This window comes from Salmo salar, chromosome ssa06 (assembly GCF_905237065.1).
Source record: "Salmo salar chromosome ssa06, Ssal_v3.1, whole genome shotgun sequence".
NCBI lineage: Eukaryota > Metazoa > Chordata > Actinopteri > Salmoniformes > Salmonidae > Salmo > Salmo salar.
The window spans coordinates 4,377,683-4,397,777 of NC_059447.1; the positions used below are offsets into that span (position 1 = coordinate 4,377,683).

Sequence of the window (20,095 nt, forward strand, 5' to 3'; positions counted from 1 at the left end):
TGATGATCTATAGCTGTACTGAGGACTGTGCAGGGGATTCTCCAAACTGGAACTGATGCTCTTTTTACTCTGTAAACTACCATCACTCATTCAGTTTAGGCACAGTCACCAAGCCTCCTCCAGCTCCAATCCCTCACCCCCCTCTCTTATCATGATAAAACATAGAGCAGACAGAGAGACCACACACACGCTGTTAAAGGACTAGTCCCCCCCCCAATACAGCAGTGTCTGTCAGGCTGTCCTACATCAGAAGTGGCTTTCCTAGATGCATGGTGACATTTCAGCTGCCTTGTTCATTGTTACGGTATTTAGGGGCCAGATTAAACCACAGATGAATCCAATGATTTTGGACTAAGAATCACTTTTCAATGGAGAATCTTGTTAGTCTAGGACTAGGCTAATATGTCTCGTGGAAACCAGCCCTAGTGATGACCCTCTGACGCTACACTACAAGGGGTGGTAGTCTCTGCCACCCTCAGACGCTACACTACAAGGGGTGGTAGTCTCTGCCACCCTCAGACGCTACACTACAAGGGGTGGTAGTCTCTAAAATGTTTTCTGTTCAGCTGTGTTTACCAGACATAGGATGACTCAACATATCTGTAGTTCGATTGTTATATAGTCACTACAAGTGGCCAGTGTGGTAATCTGTTATATACAGTTGAAGTTGGAAGTTTACATACACTTAGGTTGGAGTCATTAAAACTCATTTTTCAACCACTCCACAAATTTCTTGTTAACAAAGTATAGTTTTGACAAGTCGGTTAGGACATCTACTTTGTGCATGACGAAAGTAATTTTTCCAACAGTCGTTTACAGACAGATTATTTCACTTATAATTCACTGTGTCACAATTCCAGTTGGTCAGAAGTTTACATACACTAAGTTAACTACGTTTTTAAATAGTTTTCTGGAATTTTCCAAGCTATGTCTTGGCTTCAGAAGTTTCTGATAGGCTAATTGACATAATTTGAGTCAATTGGAGGTGTACCTGTGGATGTACGCTGCTCAAAAAAATAAAGGGAACACTAAAATAACACATCCTAGATCTGAATGAATGAAATAATCTTATTAAATACTTTTTTCTTTACATAGTTGAATGTGCTGACAACAAAATCACACAAAAATAATCATTTGAAATCCAATTTATCAACCCATGGAGGTCTGGATTTGGAGTCACACTCAAAATTAAAGTGGAAAACCACACTACAGGCTGATCCAACTTTGATGTAATATCCTTAAAACAAGTCAAAATGAGGCTCAGTAGTGTGTGTGGCCTCCACGTGCCTGTATGACCTCCCTACAACGCCTGGGCATGCTCCTGATGAGGTGGCGGATGGTCTCCTGAGGGATCTCCTCCCAGACCTGGACTAAAGCATCCGCCAACTCCTGGACAGTCTGTGGTGCAACGTGGCGTTGGTGGATGGAGCGAGACATGATGTCCCAGATGTGCTCAATTGGATTCAGGTCTGGGGAATGGGCGGGCCAGTCCATAGCATCAATGCCTTCCTCTTGCAGGAACTGCTGACACACTCCAGCCACATGAGGTCTAGCATTGTCTTGCATTAGGAGGAACCCAGGGCCAACCGCACCAGCATATGGTCTCACAAGGGGTCTGAGGATCTCATCTCGGTACCTAATGGCAGTCAGGCTACCTCTGGCGAGCACATGGAGGGCTGTGCGGCCCCCCCAAAGAAATGCCACCCCACACCATGACTGACCCACCGCCAAACCGGTCATGCTGGAGGATGTTGCAGGCAGCAGAACGTTCTCCACGGCGTCTCCAGACTCTGTCACATGTGCTCAGTGTGAACCTGCTTTCATTTGTGAAGAGCACAGGGCGCCAGTGGCGAATTTGCCAATCTTGGTGTTCTCTGGAAAATGTCAAACGTCCTGCACGGTGTTGGGCTGTAAGCACAACCCCCACCTGTGGACGTCGGGCCCTCATACCACCCTCATGGAGTCTGTTTCTGACCGTTTGAGCAGACACATGCACATTTGTGGCTTGCTGGAGGTCATTTTGCAGGGCTCTGGCAGTGCTTCTCCTGCTCCTCCTTGCACAAAGGCGGAGGTAGCGGTCCTGCTGCTGGGCTGTTGCCCTCCTACGGCCTCCTCCACGTCTCCTGATGTACTGGCCTGTCTCCTGGTAGCGCCTCCATGCTCTGGACACTACGCTGACAGACACAGCAAACCTTGTTGCCACAGCTCGCATTGATGTGCCATCCTGGATGAGCTGCACTACCTGAGCCACTTGTGTGGGTTGTAGACTCCGTCTCATGCTACCACTAGAGTGAAAGCACCGCCAGCATTCAAAAGTGACCAAAACATCAGCCAGGAAGCATAGGAACTGAGAAGTGGTCTGTGGTCACCACCTGCAGAACCACTCCTTTATTGGGGGTGTCTTGCTAATTGCCTATAATTTCCACCTGTTGTCTATTCCATTTGCACAACAGCATGTGAAATGTATTGTCAATCAGTGTTGCTTCCTAAGTGGACAGTATGATTTCACAGAAGTGTGATTGACTTGGAGTTACATTGTGTTGTTTAAGTGTTCCCTTTATTTTTTTGAGCAGTGTATTTCAAGGCCTACCTTCAAACTCAGTGCCTTTTTGCTTGACATCATGAGAAACTCAAAAGAAATCAGCCAAGACCCCAGAAAAAGAATTGTAGACCTCCACAAGTCTGGTTCATCCTTGGGAGTAATTTCCAAATGCCTGAAGGTACCATGTTCATCTGTACAAACAATAGTATGCAAGTATAAACACCATGGGACCACGCAGCCGACATACCGCTCAAGAAGGTGACGTGTTCTGTCTCCTAGAGATGAACGTACTTTGGTGCAAATGAATCCCAGAACAACAGCAAAGGACCTTGTGAAGATGCTGGAGTAAACCGGTACAAAAGTATTTATATCCACAGTCAAATTTGTCCTATATCGACATAACCTGAAAGGCCGCTCAGCAAAGAAGAAGCCACTGCTCCAAAAACGCCATTAAAAAGCCAGACTACGGTTTGCAACTGCACATGGGGACAAAGATCGTACTTTTTGGAGAAATGTCCTCTGGTCTGATGAAACAAAAATAGAACTGTTTGGCCATAATGATCATTGTTATGTTTGGAGGAAGGGGGTGGCTTGCAAGCCAAAGAACACCATCCCAACCGTGAAGCACGGGGGTGGCAGCATCATGTTGTGGGGGTGCTTTGCTGCAGGAGGGACTGGTGCACTTCACAAAATAGATGGCTTCATCATGAGAAGGAAAATGATGTGAATATATTGAAGCAACATCTCAAGACATCAGTCAGGAAGTTAAAGCTTGGTCGCAAATGGGTCTTCCAAATGCACAATGACCCCAAGCATACTTCCAAAGTTGTGGCAAAATGGCTTAAGGACAACAAAGTCAAGGTATTGGAGTGGCCATCACAAAGCCCTGACCTCAACCCTATAGAAAATTTGTGGGCAGAACTGAAAAAGCGTGTGGAGCAAGGAGGTTTACAAACCTGACTTGGTTACACCAGCTCTGTCAGGAGGAATGGGCCAAAATTCACTCAACTTATTGTGGGAAGCTTGTGGAAGGCTACCCGAGATGTTTGACCCAAGTTAAACGATTTAAAGGCAATGCTACCAAATACTAATTGAGTGTATGTAAACTTCTGACCTACTGGGAATGTGATGAAAGAAATAAAAGCTGAAATAAATAATTCTCTCCTGTATTATTCTGACATTTCACATTCTTAAAATAAAGTGGTGATCCTAACTGACCTAAGACAGGGAATTTTTGCTAGGATTAATTGTCAGGAATTGTGAAAAACTGAGTTTAAATATATTTGGCTAAGGTGTATGTAAACTTCTGACTTCAACTGTATATATTCACTACAAGTGGCCAGTGTAGGAATCAACCCCACTACTCTGACGGTGCGTACAAATGAACAGGCTCCAACCAGCTGACTGACTCACTGAAGCTACTTTGTCACTGTTTGTCTCTGGAAGATTTTCTGCTGTAAAATCTCTTATGAAGGAACACCTATACCAGGAAGTCAGGAAATAAGACATTCTGTTAACTGATATTCAACTGAGCCATTGAAAGCGGTTGTGTGAACTGGACTTTCTGATTCCCTGGTGATGTTTCTGCTCGTCTGTCAGCTGTCCTCTGCCAACTCTCTCATCCCAGGGAGGCTGTCATCTGAGACCGGGGTGTGACAGAACCGCTGCACGCCATACTCCCTCCCAGTTCTGCTAATACACACTCTCACTTCCCAAAAGCTGACCCAGAATGGACACTCAGTTCACCATTATTAAGAGGAGGGTTAACATTTTAGAGGCTCAATGTTGACTCCAATTTCTGTTGCGTTTGATGCTTGGGCCTGTTTTGTGGTCTTTTTATCAAATAAATACATCACACAATATAAATGTATGGTAATATAAAATATGATACCTTATTTTTACTGTTTAATCCTAAAGTGGAAACATTTATTTAAAACGGAGTTTAATGTGGCTGGAGGGGATAGCAGACATTTTACAGGCTAATGACCAATGGTGCTCTTTTGTTTCTAAATGTCTTAACTTCGCGTTGGTGGGAAAAAAGCATTTCACAGTAAAGTTTACATCTGTTGTATTCGGCGCATAAAATTTGATTTGAAAACAGACTGCATCTACTGCTCTTAAACCACTGCTAATGGCTTCTGAACTCGCTGCTCACACACACACACACACACACACACACACACACACACACACACACACACACACACACACACACACTCTCTCTCACACACTATCAGTGTTTGTGTGTGGAGAAAATGCTAACTCACACACAAATCAAGTCAGCCATAGAAAATGAAAACAATGCCTTTTCTTGCCCTCCCTCCCTCCCTCCCTCCCTCCCTCCCTCCCTCCCTCCCTCCCTCCCTCCCTCTCCTTAGTCTCCGATGTGGAAAGGAATCAACTGTTGCAGAAAAGGAAGGGAGGGTGCATGAGAGGGTGGTCTGGGACCACACCAAAGTAATGTTCATGTGTAATATACATTCTCCCAACAACGACATAGTCATATCTGTTCTACACACTCCTCCTAACTCTGTTGCCCTGCGTTGATTGGACCCTCAACAGACCCCATGTCAATGAGGGTGTGGCTTGTAACAGAACACTACACTATAAAGCCTTCAGTGGGGAGGAGAGGAACAGGTTTAAGGCTGTGGATTAGGATTATGCAACACCTAGGATAGGGAGGGGGGGGGATAGGGGTGAAAGGGAGTAAGGACGGGGCTGGGGAATGTTTACTTAAAGCATCAAGATCAAGTCTTGTTCTGCAGCCAGCATGTCTGCAGCGAGAGGCTAATACGTGTGTGTGTGTGTGTGTGTGTGTGTGTGTGTGTGTGTGTGTGTGTGTGTGTGTGTGTGTGTGTGTGTGTGTGTGTGTGTTAGGGAGGTTGTGAAAGCAGGAAGCCTGACATGTTTGGCACTCGGGACACGTGCTCCCTGGATTGCAGCACACAAAGGGGTTTTGTTTAGTTTCTCTCTCCCTCGTTCTTTCTCTCCTTCACCCTCCTGCTCTCTAGTGGTGGTGGTACGAGGGATAAGTGGAGTTCAAGCATGCTATCTTCTCCCGCATCTCTCTCTCCCTGCCCCCCATCTCTCTGGGAAGGCTGCTGCTCACTGTCATGTCTGGGACCAGCATACTCCGTGTGTGTGTGTGTGTGTGTGTGTGTGTGTGTGTGTGTGTGTGTGTGTGTGTGTGCGCATGCGTGCTGCAGCAATCCCAGAAGCCATTAGTAGAGGAACTGTCTAGTTTAATGGCCAGTAGATGCGGTCTCTCCAGAGTGTTTCAGCTGAGGCCTGAAATGGCCCTTTCCCCTCATCTGAGTTAGATTACCAGGAAGAAGGGAAAGATGGAGGGTAGGACCTGTAAAAGAGAGACCGTGTGGGGGCGTAGTGAAAGAGGTATGGAGATGTACAAAGGGGATGAAGGAATTGAGGAGAGGAGGAACGGGGGGATTGATCCATAAAGGAATGTTGAGCTGTTATTAGACCTTGGTCTCTGTGCAACACCTGCCCACCACAAGAGAGCCAGCACACTCCCCGTCTGATTGGACCGAGAGCCAGCACACTCCCCGTCTGATTGGACCGAGAGCCAGCACACTCCCCGTCTGATTGGGCCACACACACACACACACACCTTTATGTATTTTCTGTTATGACTCTTGTTGTCATGTCTTTTTAAATTGCTGAGACCAATTTCCCATTGTGGGACAATGACGTCTACTACTACTACACACCTCCCACAGTCTGTCAGCCTAGACCAGTCAGGTTCCTCTAAATTCTACAGATATATTAGCCCTGTGGTAGCAGCAGTCAACACTAATATATTAGCCCTGTGGTAGCAGCAGTCAACACTAATATATTAGCCCTGTGGTAGCAGCAGTCAACACTAATATATTAGCCCTGTGGTAGCAGCAGTCAACACTAATATATTAGCCCTGTGGTAGCAGCAGTCAACACTAATATATTAGCCCTGTGGTGGTAGTAGCAGTCAACACTAATATATTAGCCCTGTGGTGGTAGTAGCAGTCAACACTAATATATTAGCCCTGTGGTGGTAGTAGCAGTCAACACTAATATATTAGCCCTGTGGTGGTAGTAGCAGTCAACACTAATATATTAGCCCTGTGGTGGTAGTAGCAGTCAACACTAATATATTAGCCCTGTGGTGGTAGTAGCAGTCAACACTAATATATTAGCCCTGTGGTAGCAGCAGTCAACACTACAGAGAATGTATTAGCTCTGTGGTAGTAGCAGTCAACACTACAGAGAATGTATTAGCCCTGTGGTGGTAGTAGCAGTCAACACTACAGAGAATGTATTAGCTCTGTGGTGGTAGGAGCAGTCAACACTACAGAGAATGTATTAGCCCTGTGGTGGTAGTAGCAGTCAACACTACAGAGAATGTATTAGCTCTGTGGTAGTAGCAGTCAACACTACAGAGAATATATTAGCTCTGTGGTAGTAGCAGTCAACACTACAGAGAATATATTAGCTCTGTGGTAGTAGCAGTCAACACTACAGAGAATATATTAGCTCTGTGGTGGTAGCAGTCAACACTACAGAGAATATATTAGCTCTGTGGTGGTAGCAGTCAACACTACAGAGAATGTATTAGCTCTGTGGTAGTAGCAGTCAACACTACAGAGAATATATTAGCTCTGTGGTAGTAGCAGTCAACACTACAGAGAATATATTAGCTCTGTGGTGGTAGCAGTCAACACTACAGAGAATGTATTATCTCTGCGGTAGTAGCAGTCAACACTACAGAGAATATATTAGCTCTGTGGTAGTAGCAGTCAACACTACAGAGAATGTATTAGCTCTGCGGTGGTAGCAGTCAACACTACAGAGAATGTATTATCTCTGCGGTAGTAGCAGTCAACACTACAGAGAATATATTAGCTCTGTGGTAGTAGCAGTCAACACTACAGAGAATGTATTAGCTCTGTGGTGGTAGCAGTCAACACTAATATATTAGCCCTGTGGTAGCAGCAGATATCGTTTCACCGATATTATCTCCCGATACCGTTTTATTTTTACAGTATATCCTATTGATGTCTGTTAATTTCATGAATACCTGATATTCAATAAGGATGGAAAAGTCTGATCTGAGTCTCATGCTGATCTGAACACTGTGGTCATTCTGATGTCATTATTGTCACAATGTACGCAAATCAACATTTGAAGCGTTTCTTGGGTGGCAATTTATGAGAACGCTTTGTGGGAAAATGTTTTTCATTTCCCCCTGTTTAACAGTATATCAACAGACCAAAAAATGGGAATCTGTATCGAACCCAAAAACCCTATATGGACACTGCTCTAACTACATGTACTGTGTTAGTAGCAGAACACACTGACTACAGGCTTCTCTTCAGGTTCCAGTTACCTCAGAGACCGTAACCACAGTAACCCATCGTGGTTACCATGTCCTTTGACCCTCCTCATTCTAGAGATATTTTGACGGTTGATGACAGTTGATCTTCCACCTGCCTCACCAGAGCCTAGTAGTAGATAGCAGGATGACGGCAGAGTAGAGGTGGGGCTGAGGGGATGTGGTTTCCTGACGCGTGTCTGTGTTCGGCATGCGTCACACCGTTGCTTTACTGGGTAGGGGAACGCAGGGGAAGCGAAAGCACTGACGAACTCACACACACACACACGTCTATGTGGTCAGCAGTATACCAGGTCAGATGGATTATGTTAGATAGACTAGAGAATGTCATGTTACTTCAGCTGGTTCAGTTGGGACAAGAGGACAATATATTATTCTGTCATGCTGGTCTAGTCCACCCTAGAACATTCTGTCATGCTGGTCTAGTCCACCATAGAACATTCTATCATGCTGGTCTAGTCCACCCTAGAACATTCTGTCATGCTGGTCTAGTCCACCCTAGAACATTCTATCATGCTGGTCTAGTCCACCCTAGAACATTCTGTCATGCTGGTCTAGTCCACCCTAGAACATTCTATCATGCTGGTCTAGTCCACCCTAGAACATTCTGTCATGCTGGTCTAGTCCATTCTAATTAATAACCACTTCTCAATGGATTCTACCTAATCAGTTTTCTTCCCCTTCGCTATTGGTTCGGTCCATGTGATTTTGGTGCCACTGTCTCGCCGCTCTGCTCAGTGCTGGTGGTGTTGGTCTGACTGGACGCTTAAATGATTTTGTAGAAATACTTCCATTAGGACTGTCTCCACTGGTTTTGCACTGCTTTAAACACCCTCTATGGGTTTTGATACTCTCTCCCTCCCTCATTCTTACACACGCTCTCTCTCCCTCTCTGAAGTTCTGTTCCTACATATCTCTCTCATGCTCTCTCCATCGTTCAATCTTTCTCTCTCGCTCTTTATTATTTTATTGCCTTTAGTAGAAATTCACAAGACAGACAGGCAGCGTCTGTCTCACATTCAAATTCTCAAAGCTTTATTTGATTGTCAGATTGTAAACAAACCTGCGGCGTGACAGTTGATGGCAGTTACATTCAAATAAGACTGTGGTTCTCAGGAAAGGAGGAAGACTGGTTCTCAGGAAAGGAAGAAGACTGTGGTTCTCAGGAAAGGAGGAAGACTGTGGTTCTCAGGAAAGGAGGAAGACTGTGGTCTGATAATTATCTGATGGTGATAATGACTTTATTAACCATTTAGGAAGCAGAAATAGGCCTGTAAAACACCTACTGTTTTAGCTCTTAGAAAGTATCAGTCACTTCTTCTGGAAACTATTTCTGTATATCAGTGTTCGTTCTATGTATGTCAATAGATCATCTCCATGACTAAAGTCTCGAGGTTTTAACCACAGCAGAAGTCTTGAGGGTCTTTTTCCCCATGTTGTGTATGAGTCACACAAGAGACTTGAACAGTTTCAGGTGACAGAGTGGAACCCCGAGTGGGATGATTAACATTGGGACTGAGTGATTTGCGACTTGGATGTGGTTGCCCACTTGCCCCTGGATGCTAATCTAAAGCCATGGTCTAACACTACCTAGTCCTTCTGGTTTCACAGCTCCTCACATGCCCCCATGTTAGCCCGAAATAGAAAGTCCCACAGACATAGTTGTGTGTGTGTGAGGGGGTTTCCCCATAGAATGTGTTGTGATCTATTGCTCTTTAGGGGGCGTCGTCTGTCTACTCCTCCCCTCGCCTTGTATCCTGCTGCTAGTGTTACCTCTGTGGTTTCAGCCTCCTCCTGGGGGTTAAGTCATCGTGGTAGTGTTACCTCTGTAGTTTCAGCCTCCTCCTGGGGGTTAAGGCATCGTGGTAGTGGTACCTCTGTGGTTTCAGCCTCCTCCTGGGGGTTAAGTCATCGTGGTAGTGTTACCTCTGTAGTTTCAGCCTCCTCCTGGGGGTTAAGGCATCGTGGTAGTGGTACCTCTGTAGTTTCAGCCTCCTCCTGGGGGTTAAGGCATCGTGGTAGTGTTACCTCTGTGGTTTCAGCCTCCTCCTGGGGGTTAAGTCATCGTGGTAGTGTTACCTCTGTGGTTTCAGCCTCCTCCTGGGGGTTAAGTCATCGTGGTAGTGTTACCTCTGTGGTTTCAGCCTCCTCCTGGGGGTTAAGTCATCGTGGTAGTGTTACCTCTGTAGTTTCAGCCTCCTCCTGGGGGTTAAGGCATCGTGGTAGTGTTACCTCTGTAGTTTCAGCCTCCTCCTGGGGGTTAAGGCATCGTGGTAGTGTTACCTCTGTGGTTTCAGCCTCCTCCTGGGGGTTAAGGCATCGTGGTAGTGTTACCTCTGTGGTTTCAGCCTCCTCCTGGGGGTTAAGGCATCGTGGTAGTGTTACCTCTGTGGTTTCAGCCTCCTCCTGGGGGTTAAGGCATCGTGGTAGTGTTACCTCTGTGGTTTCAGCCTCCTCCTGGGGGTTAAGTCATCGTGGTAGTGTTACCTCTGTAGTTTCAGCCTCCTCCTGGGGGTTAAGGCATCGTGGTAGTGTTACCTCTGTGGTTTCAGCCTCCTCCTGGGGGTTAAGGCATCGTGGTAGTGTTACCTCTGTGGTTTCAGCCTCCTCCTGGGGGTTAAGGCATCGTGGTAGTGTTACCTCTGTGGTTTCAGCCTCCTCCTGGGGGTTAAGGCATCGTGGTAGTGTTACCTCTGTGGTTTCAGCCTCCTCCTGGGGGTTAAGGCATCGTGGTAGTGTTACCTCTGTGGTTTCAGCCTCCTCCTGGGGGTTAAGTCATCGTGGTAGTGTTACCTCTGTGGTTTCAGCCTCCTCCTGGGGGTTAAGTCATCGTGGTAGTGGTACCTCTGTGGTTTCAGCCTCCTCCTGGGGGTTAAGGCATCGTGGTAGTGGTACCTCTGTGGTTTCAGCCTCCTCCTGGGGGTTAAGGCATCGTGGTAGTGTTACCTCTGTGGTTTCAGCCTCCTCCTGGGGGTTAAGTCATCGTGGTAGTGTTACCTCTGTAGTTTCAGCCTCCTCCTGGGGGTTAAGGCATCGTGGTAGTGTTACCTCTGTGGTTTCAGCCTCCTCCTGGGGGTTAAGGCATCGTGGTAGTGTTACCTCTGTGGTTTCAGCCTCCTCCTGGGGGTTAAGTCATCGTGGTAGTGGTACCTCTGTGGTTTCAGCCTCCTCCTGGGGGTTAAGTCATCGTGGTAGTGGTACCTCTGTGGTTTCAGCCTCCTCCTGGGGGTTATTAAGGCATCGTGGTAGTGGTACCTCTCTGGTTTCACAGCTGTTCTGTGCGCGTGTGGTATTCTCAAGGCCACAGCTCGGTTTCTGTCTTTCTCGCTCTCCTTTCTTGCGTATATACACACATTTAACCTAAACAGACACACACAAACACTCCTTCTGTTTGTTCTGTTCTGTCTCTGCTGCTTCCTGGACAGCTTGTTACTCAGGGTTTCATTTATAGGTGCTGTGTGTGTGTGTGTGTGTGTGTGTGTGTGTTCTGAGATCTCTGCATTTCCTGCTCAGTCCGGCGGTCGCAAGAAGCGAGTTTCGCCACATTGCCTTGATTTTCGCGCAGCGCTGCGTGTGAGAGTCAGAGGTCAACACACTTCTTGTCTTCCTGTTTTAACAGAGTGTTGTAGAAGGCCTTGGCATTTCACCCACACAGCAGTACTTCTGAATCACTTTTAATATGAATCAATGAACTCTAAATTACTGAACCAATCTGACATGAATGTTCTCTCCTCTCTCAGGGGGAGTCTGTGAAGTATTTCCTGGATCATTTGGAAAAGCTGGGACAGCCGGTAAGTCCCACCCATCTCTCTTACACATGTATACACTACTGCTGATGAAGTAACAGTCAGAATGAGAAGAGAAGTGAAGCCATCACTCTCTCTCCTCACATCTCTCCATCTCTCTGAGATGTCAGGGTGTGTTACCAGCGAAGGCCTGATCTCCTCCTGACTAAAGAGAGGGAAACTGACTTCTCTCTCTGTTCTTTACTGGCAGTGCAGAGGAATGAGGAGTGTGTAACTCTGTATCTCTGGCTGGCATCCTGATGGTGACTTCACTGATGGCTTTTCCAGTGCAGCCTGACCTTTTGATGTCACAGCATCTAGAATGTCAGGAATTCTCCTCTGGCATACAACACACACACACACACACACACGGAGAGAGCGAGAGACGAATTCTGCTTTGCACACTTACACTTCACTTTGAGAATGTTTTTTTAACGGGGATTTTTCTGACAGATTCAACAACTAGTTCTATAAAGATGTACTGATATAGTATTCCATTTATTTTTCAGATGTCACTCTAGGTGGCAATTTCCTTCCTTCAGTTTAAAGATCTCCTTCCTTCAGTTTAAAGATCTCCTTCCTTCAGTTTAAAGATCTCATTCCTTCCTTCAGTTTAAAGATCTCATTCCTTCCTTCAGTTTAAAGATCTCATTCCTTCCTTCAGTTTAAAGATCTCCTTCCTTCAGTTTAAAGATCTCATTCCTTCCTTCAGTTTAAAGATCTCATTCCTTCCAGACTGTTATACTGGCCGTCTGGTCTGTGTTATATAATACCACTAGCAGCATCTGAACCAGACTGTTATACTGGCTGTCTGGTCTGTGTTATATAATACCACTAGCAGCATCTGAACCAGACTGTTATACTGGCTGTCTGGTCTGTGTTATATAATACCACTAGCAGCATCTGAACCAGACTGTTATACTGGCCGTCTGGTCTGTGTTATATAATACCACTAGCAGCATCTGAACCAGACTGTTATACTGGCCGTCTGGTCTGTGTTATATAATACCACTAGCAGCATCTGAACCAGACTGTTATACTGGCTGTCTGGTCTGTGTTATATAATACCACTAGCAGCATCTGAACCAGACTGTTATACTGGCCGTCTGGTCTGTGTTATATAATACCACTAGCAGCATCTGAACCAGACTGTTATACTGGCCGTCTGGTCTGTGTTATATAATACCACTAGCAGCATCTGAACCAGACTGTTATACTGGCTGTCTGGTCTGTGTTATATAATACCACTAGCAGCATCTGAACCAGACTGTTATACTGGCTGTCTGGTCTGTGTTATATAATACCACTAGCAGCATCTGAACCAGACTGTTATACTGGCTGTCTGGTCTGTGTTATATAATACCACTAGCAGCATCTGAACCAGACTGTTATACTGGCCGTCTGGTCTGTGTTATATAATACCACTAGCAGCATCTGAACCAGACTGTTATACTGGCTGTCTGGTCTGTGTTATATAATACCACTAGCAGCATCTGAACCAGACTGTTATACTGGCTGTCTGGTCTGTGTTATATAATACCACTAGCAGCATCTGAACCAGACTGTTATACTGGCTGTCTGGTCTGTGTTATATAATACCACTAGCAGCATCTGAACCAGACTGTTATACTGGCTGTCTGGTCTGTGTTATATAATACCACTAGCAGCATCTGAACCAGACTGTTATACTGGCTGTCTGGTCTGTGTTATATAATACCACTAGCAGCATCTGAACCAGACTGTTATACTGGCTGTCTGGTCTGTGTTATATAATACCACTAGCAGCATCTGAACCAGACTGTTATACTGGCTGTCTGGTCTGTGTTATATAATACCACTAGCAGCATCTGAACCAGACTGTTATACTGGCTGTCTGGTCTGTGTTATATAATACCACTAGCAGCATCTGAACCAGACTGTTATACTGGCTGTCTGGTCTGTGTTATATAATACCACTAGCAGCATCTGAACCAGACTGTTATACTGGCTGTCTGGTCTGTGTTATATAATACCACTAGCAGCATCTGAACCAGACTGTTATACTGGCTGTCTGGTCTGTGTTATATAATACCACTAGCAGCATCTGAACCAGACTGTTATACTGGCTGTCTGGTCTGTGTTATATAATACCACTAGCAGCATCTGAACCAGACTGTTATACTGGCTGTCTGGTCTGTGTTATATAATACCACTAGCAGCATCTGAACCAGACTGTTATACTGGCTGTCTGGTCTGTGTTATATAATACCACTAGCAGCATCTGAACCAGACTGTTATACTGGCTGTCTGGTCTGTGTTATATAATACCACTAGCAGCATCTGAACCAGACTGTTATACTGGCTGTCTGGTCTGTGTTATATAATACCACTAGCAGCATCTGAACCAGACTGTTATACTGGCTGTCTGGTCTGTGTTATATAATACCACTAGCAGCATCTGAACCAGACTGTTATACTGGCTGTCTGGTCTGTGTTATATAATACCACTAGCAGCATCTGAACCAGACTGTTATACTGGCTGTCTGGTCTGTGTTATATAATACCACTAGCAGCATCTGAACCAGACTGTTATACTGGCTGTCTGGTCTGTGTTATATAATACCACTAGCAGCATCTGAACCAGACTGTTATACTGGCTGTCTGGTCTGTGTTATATAATACCACTAGCAGCATCTGAACCAGACTGTTATACTGGCTGTCTGGTCTGTGTTATATAATACCACTAGCAGCATCTGAACCAGACTGTTATACTGGCTGTCTGGTCTGTGTTATATAATACCACTAGCAGCATCTGAACCAGACTGTTATACTGGCTGTCTGGTCTGTGTTATATAATACCACTAGCAGCATCTGAACCAGACTGTTATACTGGCTGTCTGGTCTGTGTTATATAATACCACTAGCAGCATCTGAACCAGACTGTTATACTGGCTGTCTGGTCTGTGTTATATAATACCACTAGCAGCATCTGAACCAGACTGTTATACTGGCTGTCTGGTCTGTGTTATATAATACCACTAGCAGCATCTGAACCAGACTGTTATACTGGCTGTCTGGTCTGTGTTATATAATACCACTAGCAGCATCTGAACCAGACTGTTATACTGGCTGTCTGGTCTGTGTTATATAATACCACTAGCAGCATCTGAACCAGACTGTTATACTGGCTGTCTGGTCTGTGTTATATAATACCACTAGCAGCATCTGAACCAGACTGTTATACTGGCTGTCTGGTCTGTGTTATATAATACCACTAGCAGCATCTGAACCAGACTGTTATACTGGCTGTCTGGTCTGTGTTATATAATACCACTAGCAGCATCTGAACCAGACTGTTATACTGGCTGTCTGGTCTGTGTTATATAATACCACTAGCAGCATCTGAACCAGACTGTTATACTGGCTGTCTGGTCTGTGTTATATAATACCACTAGCAGCATCTGAACCAGACTGTTATACTGGCTGTCTGGTCTGTGTTATATAATACCACTAGCAGCATCTGAACCAGACTGTTATACTGGCTGTCTGGTCTGTGTTATATAATACCACTAGCAGCATCTGAACCAGACTGTTATACTGGCTGTCTGGTCTGTGTTATATAATACCACTAGCAGCATCTGAACCAGACTGTTATACTGGCTGTCTGGTCTGTGTTATATAATACCACTAGCAGCATCTGAACCAGACTGTTATACTGGCTGTCTGGTCTGTGTTATATAATACCACTAGCAGCATCTGAACCAGACTGTTATACTGGCTGTCTGGTCTGTGTTATATAATACCACTAGCAGCATCTGAACCAGACTGTTATACTGGCTGTCTGGTCTGTGTTATATAATACCACTAGCAGCATCTGAACCAGACTGTTATACTGGCTGTCTGGTCTGTGTTATATAATACCACTAGCAGCATCTGAACCAGACTGTTATACTGGCTGTCTGGTCTGTGTTATATAATACCACTAGCAGCATCTGAACCAGACTGTTATACTGGCTGTCTGGTCTGTGTTATATAATACCACTAGCAGCATCTGAACCAGACTGTTATACTGGCTGTCTGGTCTGTGTTATATAATACCACTAGCAGCATCTGAACCAGACTGTTATAGTGGCTGTCTGGTCTGTGTTATATAATACCACTAGCAGCATCTGAACCAGACTGTTATACTGGCTGTCTGGTCTGTGTTATATAATACCACTAGCAGCATCTGAACCAGACTGTTATACTGGCTGTCTGGTCTGTGTTATATAATACCACTAGCAGCATCTGAACCAGACTGTTATACTAGCTGTCTGGTCTGTGTTATATAATACCACTAGCAGCATCTGAACCAGACTGTTATACTGGCTGTCTGGTCTGTGTTATATAATACCACTAGCAGCATCTGAACCAGACTGTTATACTGGCTGTCTGGTCTGTGTTATATAATACCACTAGCAGCATCTGAACCAGACTGTTATACTGGCCGTCTGGTCTGTGTTATATAATACCACTAGCAGCATCTGAACCAGACTGTTATACTGGCTGTCTGGTCTGTGTTATATAATACCACTAGCAGCATCTGAACCAGACTGTTATACTGGCTGTCTGGTCTGTGTTATATAATACCACTAGCAGCATCTGAACCAGACTGTTATACTGGCCGTCTGGTCTGTGTTATATAATACCACTAGCAGCATCTGAACCAGACTGTTATACTGGCCGTCTGGTCTGTGTTTCATAAATGTGCAATAAGCTTAAAACACAGTTTATACAAGGAATTTTCAACTTGTTCTCATTCTGATAAATCAGGTAGGCCACTTGATTCCAACATGTGAATAAAGTGGACAGGCTAACATGCTGTTCAAACAGCTGGAGATGGACAGAAGGGTGTGTTCATCACAATCTCTTCTACCTTGTTAGCTAGCAGATAGATCCAAATCTCTCTCTCTCATTCCCTCTCTCCCTCCGACTCAGCAAGATATCCTGCTCGCTTGTAAGCCTACTAAAGGTATCCGTTAGTACCAACCTCCATCCATCACTCTCTCTCTCTCTCTAATTCACTCTCTCTCTCTAATTCACTCTCTCTCTCTAATTCACTCTCTCTCTCTCTAATTCACTCGTTCTCTCCTCCAGGACTACCTACCAACTCAGCAGGATATTCTCCTGGCCCGTAAGCCCACTAAAGGTATCCATGAGTACGACTTTGAGATCAAGAACGTTCCGTTTAAGATGGTGGACGTTGGGGGTCAAAGGTCGGAGAGACGGAGATGGTTTGAGTGTTTTGACTCTGTCACCTCCATCCTGTTCCTTGTCTCCTCTTCAGAGTATGACCAGGTGGGTTTACACACACACACACGTTTCTGTCCTTGTGAATGAAATGAAATGACCAAGAATTTGGATGCACGCTCACTCACTTAAACCAGCACACACACTGTCACACACACACCTGTCTTTGGACCTTAAATACAATTCAATATCATTTGTATGCGTACACACTCGAACACACACTCTTTCTAACCCCCCCCCCTCAGGTCTTGATGGAGGACCGTCAGACCAACCGTCTCAGCGAATCCCTCAACATCTTCGAGACCATCGTCAACAATCGGGTTTTCTCCAACGTCTCCATCATCCTGTTCCTCAACAAGACAGACCTTCTGGAGGACAAGGTGCGCTCCGTCAGCATCAAGGACTATTTCCCAGAGTACCCCGGGGAGCCACACAGCCTTGTCGACGTACAGAGGTTCCTAGTGGACTGTTTCCGGGGGAAGAGGAGGGACGTGACACAGAAGCCCCTGTACCACCACTTCACCACAGCCATCAACACGGAGAACATTCGCCTGGTGTTCCGAGACGTCAAGGACACCATCCTCCACGACAACCTGAAGCAGCTGATGCTGCAGTGATCGCAGGGGGGTTATGACCTTTTGAAGTCACCTTTTGGCCTTTAACCCCCCCGTGACCCCTCCCCGTGACCCCTCGCCGTGACCCACTGACTTGCTGTGATTGCAGGGTGCTGAACAGAGAGCAAAATAGTTGTATTGTGCTACACTGTGTCACTGCCTCTTAAGTCACCTTTTGGCCCTTGACCTTTAACCCCTGTGATCCCTCACCTTGACCCCTGATCTCCAGTCACCTCTGGTGCAGGCTGTCACCTATGACCCTTGACCACTGAACCCTGATACCACTTCTAATGGCCTTGTCCCCGGCAGTTCTACCCCCCTAAACCACTGTAAATGAGCTCTCCCAATCCCTCCCCTCACACGCCCCTCTCCTCTCTGTAATGGACTATTCCAGAGTCTGTAGATATGTTGATGTGTTCTGTATGATGAAGTTGCCCTCAGAGACGCTGATCCTGAGTCCGTTTTTCATTTTCCCCACTAATGGTTAATGACAGGATATGGGGAGGGGAAGCTGGTCCTAAATCTGTGTTCTATATTACTATATTCACTCTGTTGGTTCACTCTTAACTCTCCTGTCTCACTCTGTCACATTGTAACCTGTCTGAGAAGCTCAGACCACCGCTGGAGGTTAGCAGTCAAGGGTGGGGGGGGTCAAAGGTCGTCACCCACGGCAACCAGGGGAGAGGGGGTGTTAACGCTGTAGAACAAAATGATGATAACTGTGTTTTACTGGCCTCAGCCTGTCGCTATGCACCTCCACTCCCACCTGCCCTGAACTGGCTTGATTCTACACTTCCTTTTCCCTCAGAGCCTGACTATGACATCACTGTGGCCCCCCACCATTCTGACAGCAAATCAGTGTCGCTATCTGGATGTGGAACTGAAAAACCAACTGCAGCGGAGAGCTTGTTGTTGCTGGGGGGAAGTTAAAGAGTGGGGGACTTCACAGCACTGTACTAAAACTAATCCTTAATGATTCCACAAATAAGGCTTTTACCACTGTCTGATGATTACCTATCAAACAGAGCTATTCACACACACACACACACACACACACACAACCTGCCCATAGAGACTCTTCTGACCTGATCCCTGTCTTAGTCCTGGCCTTACTGTTTGGAACTTTAGTTTTTAGTCAGTTAAATTTGTACCTTTTTTTTCACAGATTTATTATGAATATATGTATCTAAACATTGTCTTAAGTTATATTTGAAAGGTTTTACACAAGTTTGATTTACACCTGCTGATGGACGGTGTTAAAGGCTATGGAAGAGGCTGTGTGAACACTCACACTCACTCAGACAGACCAGTTGATAAACTACTGAGCTAATTCTCAGGATACATTGTGGACCACTTATTTGTGTATTTAGAGCAATGATATTCATTTGCCTATGTCCTGAACCACACACACAGGCAGCTGTCCATCAGAGGCTGGTAGTCTAAACAAGTCGGCAAGCTACATCCCCTCTTCCAGTCCTCCTTTTTTCTCCCCTCTCTCTCCCCTCTCTCTCCCCTCTCTCTGTGTTAGTGTAAGCAAGTGATCAGCCTTGTAAACCCTGTGGAGGCTCATCCTAGAGGGAAGAGACAGTGATCAGCCTTGTAAACCCTGTGGAGGCTCATCCTAGAGGGAAGAGACAGTGATCAGCCTTGTAAACCCTGTGGAGGCTCATCCTAGAGGGAAGAGACAGTGATCAGCCTTGTAAACCCTGTGGAGGCTCATCCTAGAGGGAAGAGACAGTGATCAGCCTTGTAAACCCTGTGGAGGCTCATCCCAGAGGGAAGAGACAGTGATCAGCCTTGTAAACCCTGTGGAGGCTCATCCCAGAGGGAAGAGACAGTGATCAGCCTTGTAAACCCTGTGGAGGCTCATCCTAGAGGGAAGAGACAGTGATCAGCCTTGTAAACCCTGTGGAGGCTCATCCTCTTATTGCTCAGTCAGGGAAAAGTGATGGGGAAACGGTGTGAAATGATTTTATTATGAATCTTTCTCCTTAACTCCTCACCGACCAAAGTGTCTCTATTCCCAGCAACCCCCATAACAGGCCTTTAAATGAGCTAGACGTTGGGTTTCTACCAACGGAAGGGAAACCAGGAGAATGATACCTTTCACATTGTTGTACCAGTTATCCAGGGGGTGTCTACTCCCTATCTAGTGCACTGCTTTCGTCCCTATGTGTCTTTGGTAGGGCACTACTTAGTGCTCTGGTCAAAAGTAGTGCACTATATTATTAATAATAATAAGGTAGTATTATCGTTGTCTCTCTCTCGTTGTCTCTCTCTCGTTGTCTCTCTCTCGTTGTCTCTCTCTCGTTGTCTCTCTCTCGTTGTCTCTCTCTCGTTGTCTCTCTCTCGTTGTCTCTCTCTCGTTGTCTCTCTCTCGTTGTCTCTCTCTCGTTGTCTCTCTCTCTCGTTGTCTCTCTCTCGTTGTCTCTCTCTCGTTGTCTCTCTCTCTCTCTCGTTGTCTCTCTCTCTCGTTGTCTCTCTCTCTCTCTCGTTGTCT

General features: G+C 45.7%; 1 protein-coding gene across 1 annotated transcript in view; it reads left to right on the forward strand.

Moving 5' to 3' along the window:
* The window catches only part of LOC106606258 (guanine nucleotide-binding protein subunit alpha-13), a 35,309-nt gene extending 16,565 nt beyond the window's left edge, over window positions 1-18,744 (forward strand). Inside the window, exons 3-5 of the mRNA XM_045719588.1 lie at window positions 11,669-11,719; window positions 16,829-17,029; window positions 17,227-18,744. Of these exons, the coding sequence (XP_045575544.1) occupies window positions 11,669-11,719; window positions 16,829-17,029; window positions 17,227-17,598 (624 nt within the window). The 3' untranslated portion in view covers window positions 17,599-18,744. The remainder of the gene's footprint in view (window positions 1-11,668; window positions 11,720-16,828; window positions 17,030-17,226) is intronic.
* The last annotated feature ends 1,351 nt before the right edge of the window (window positions 18,745-20,095 follow it).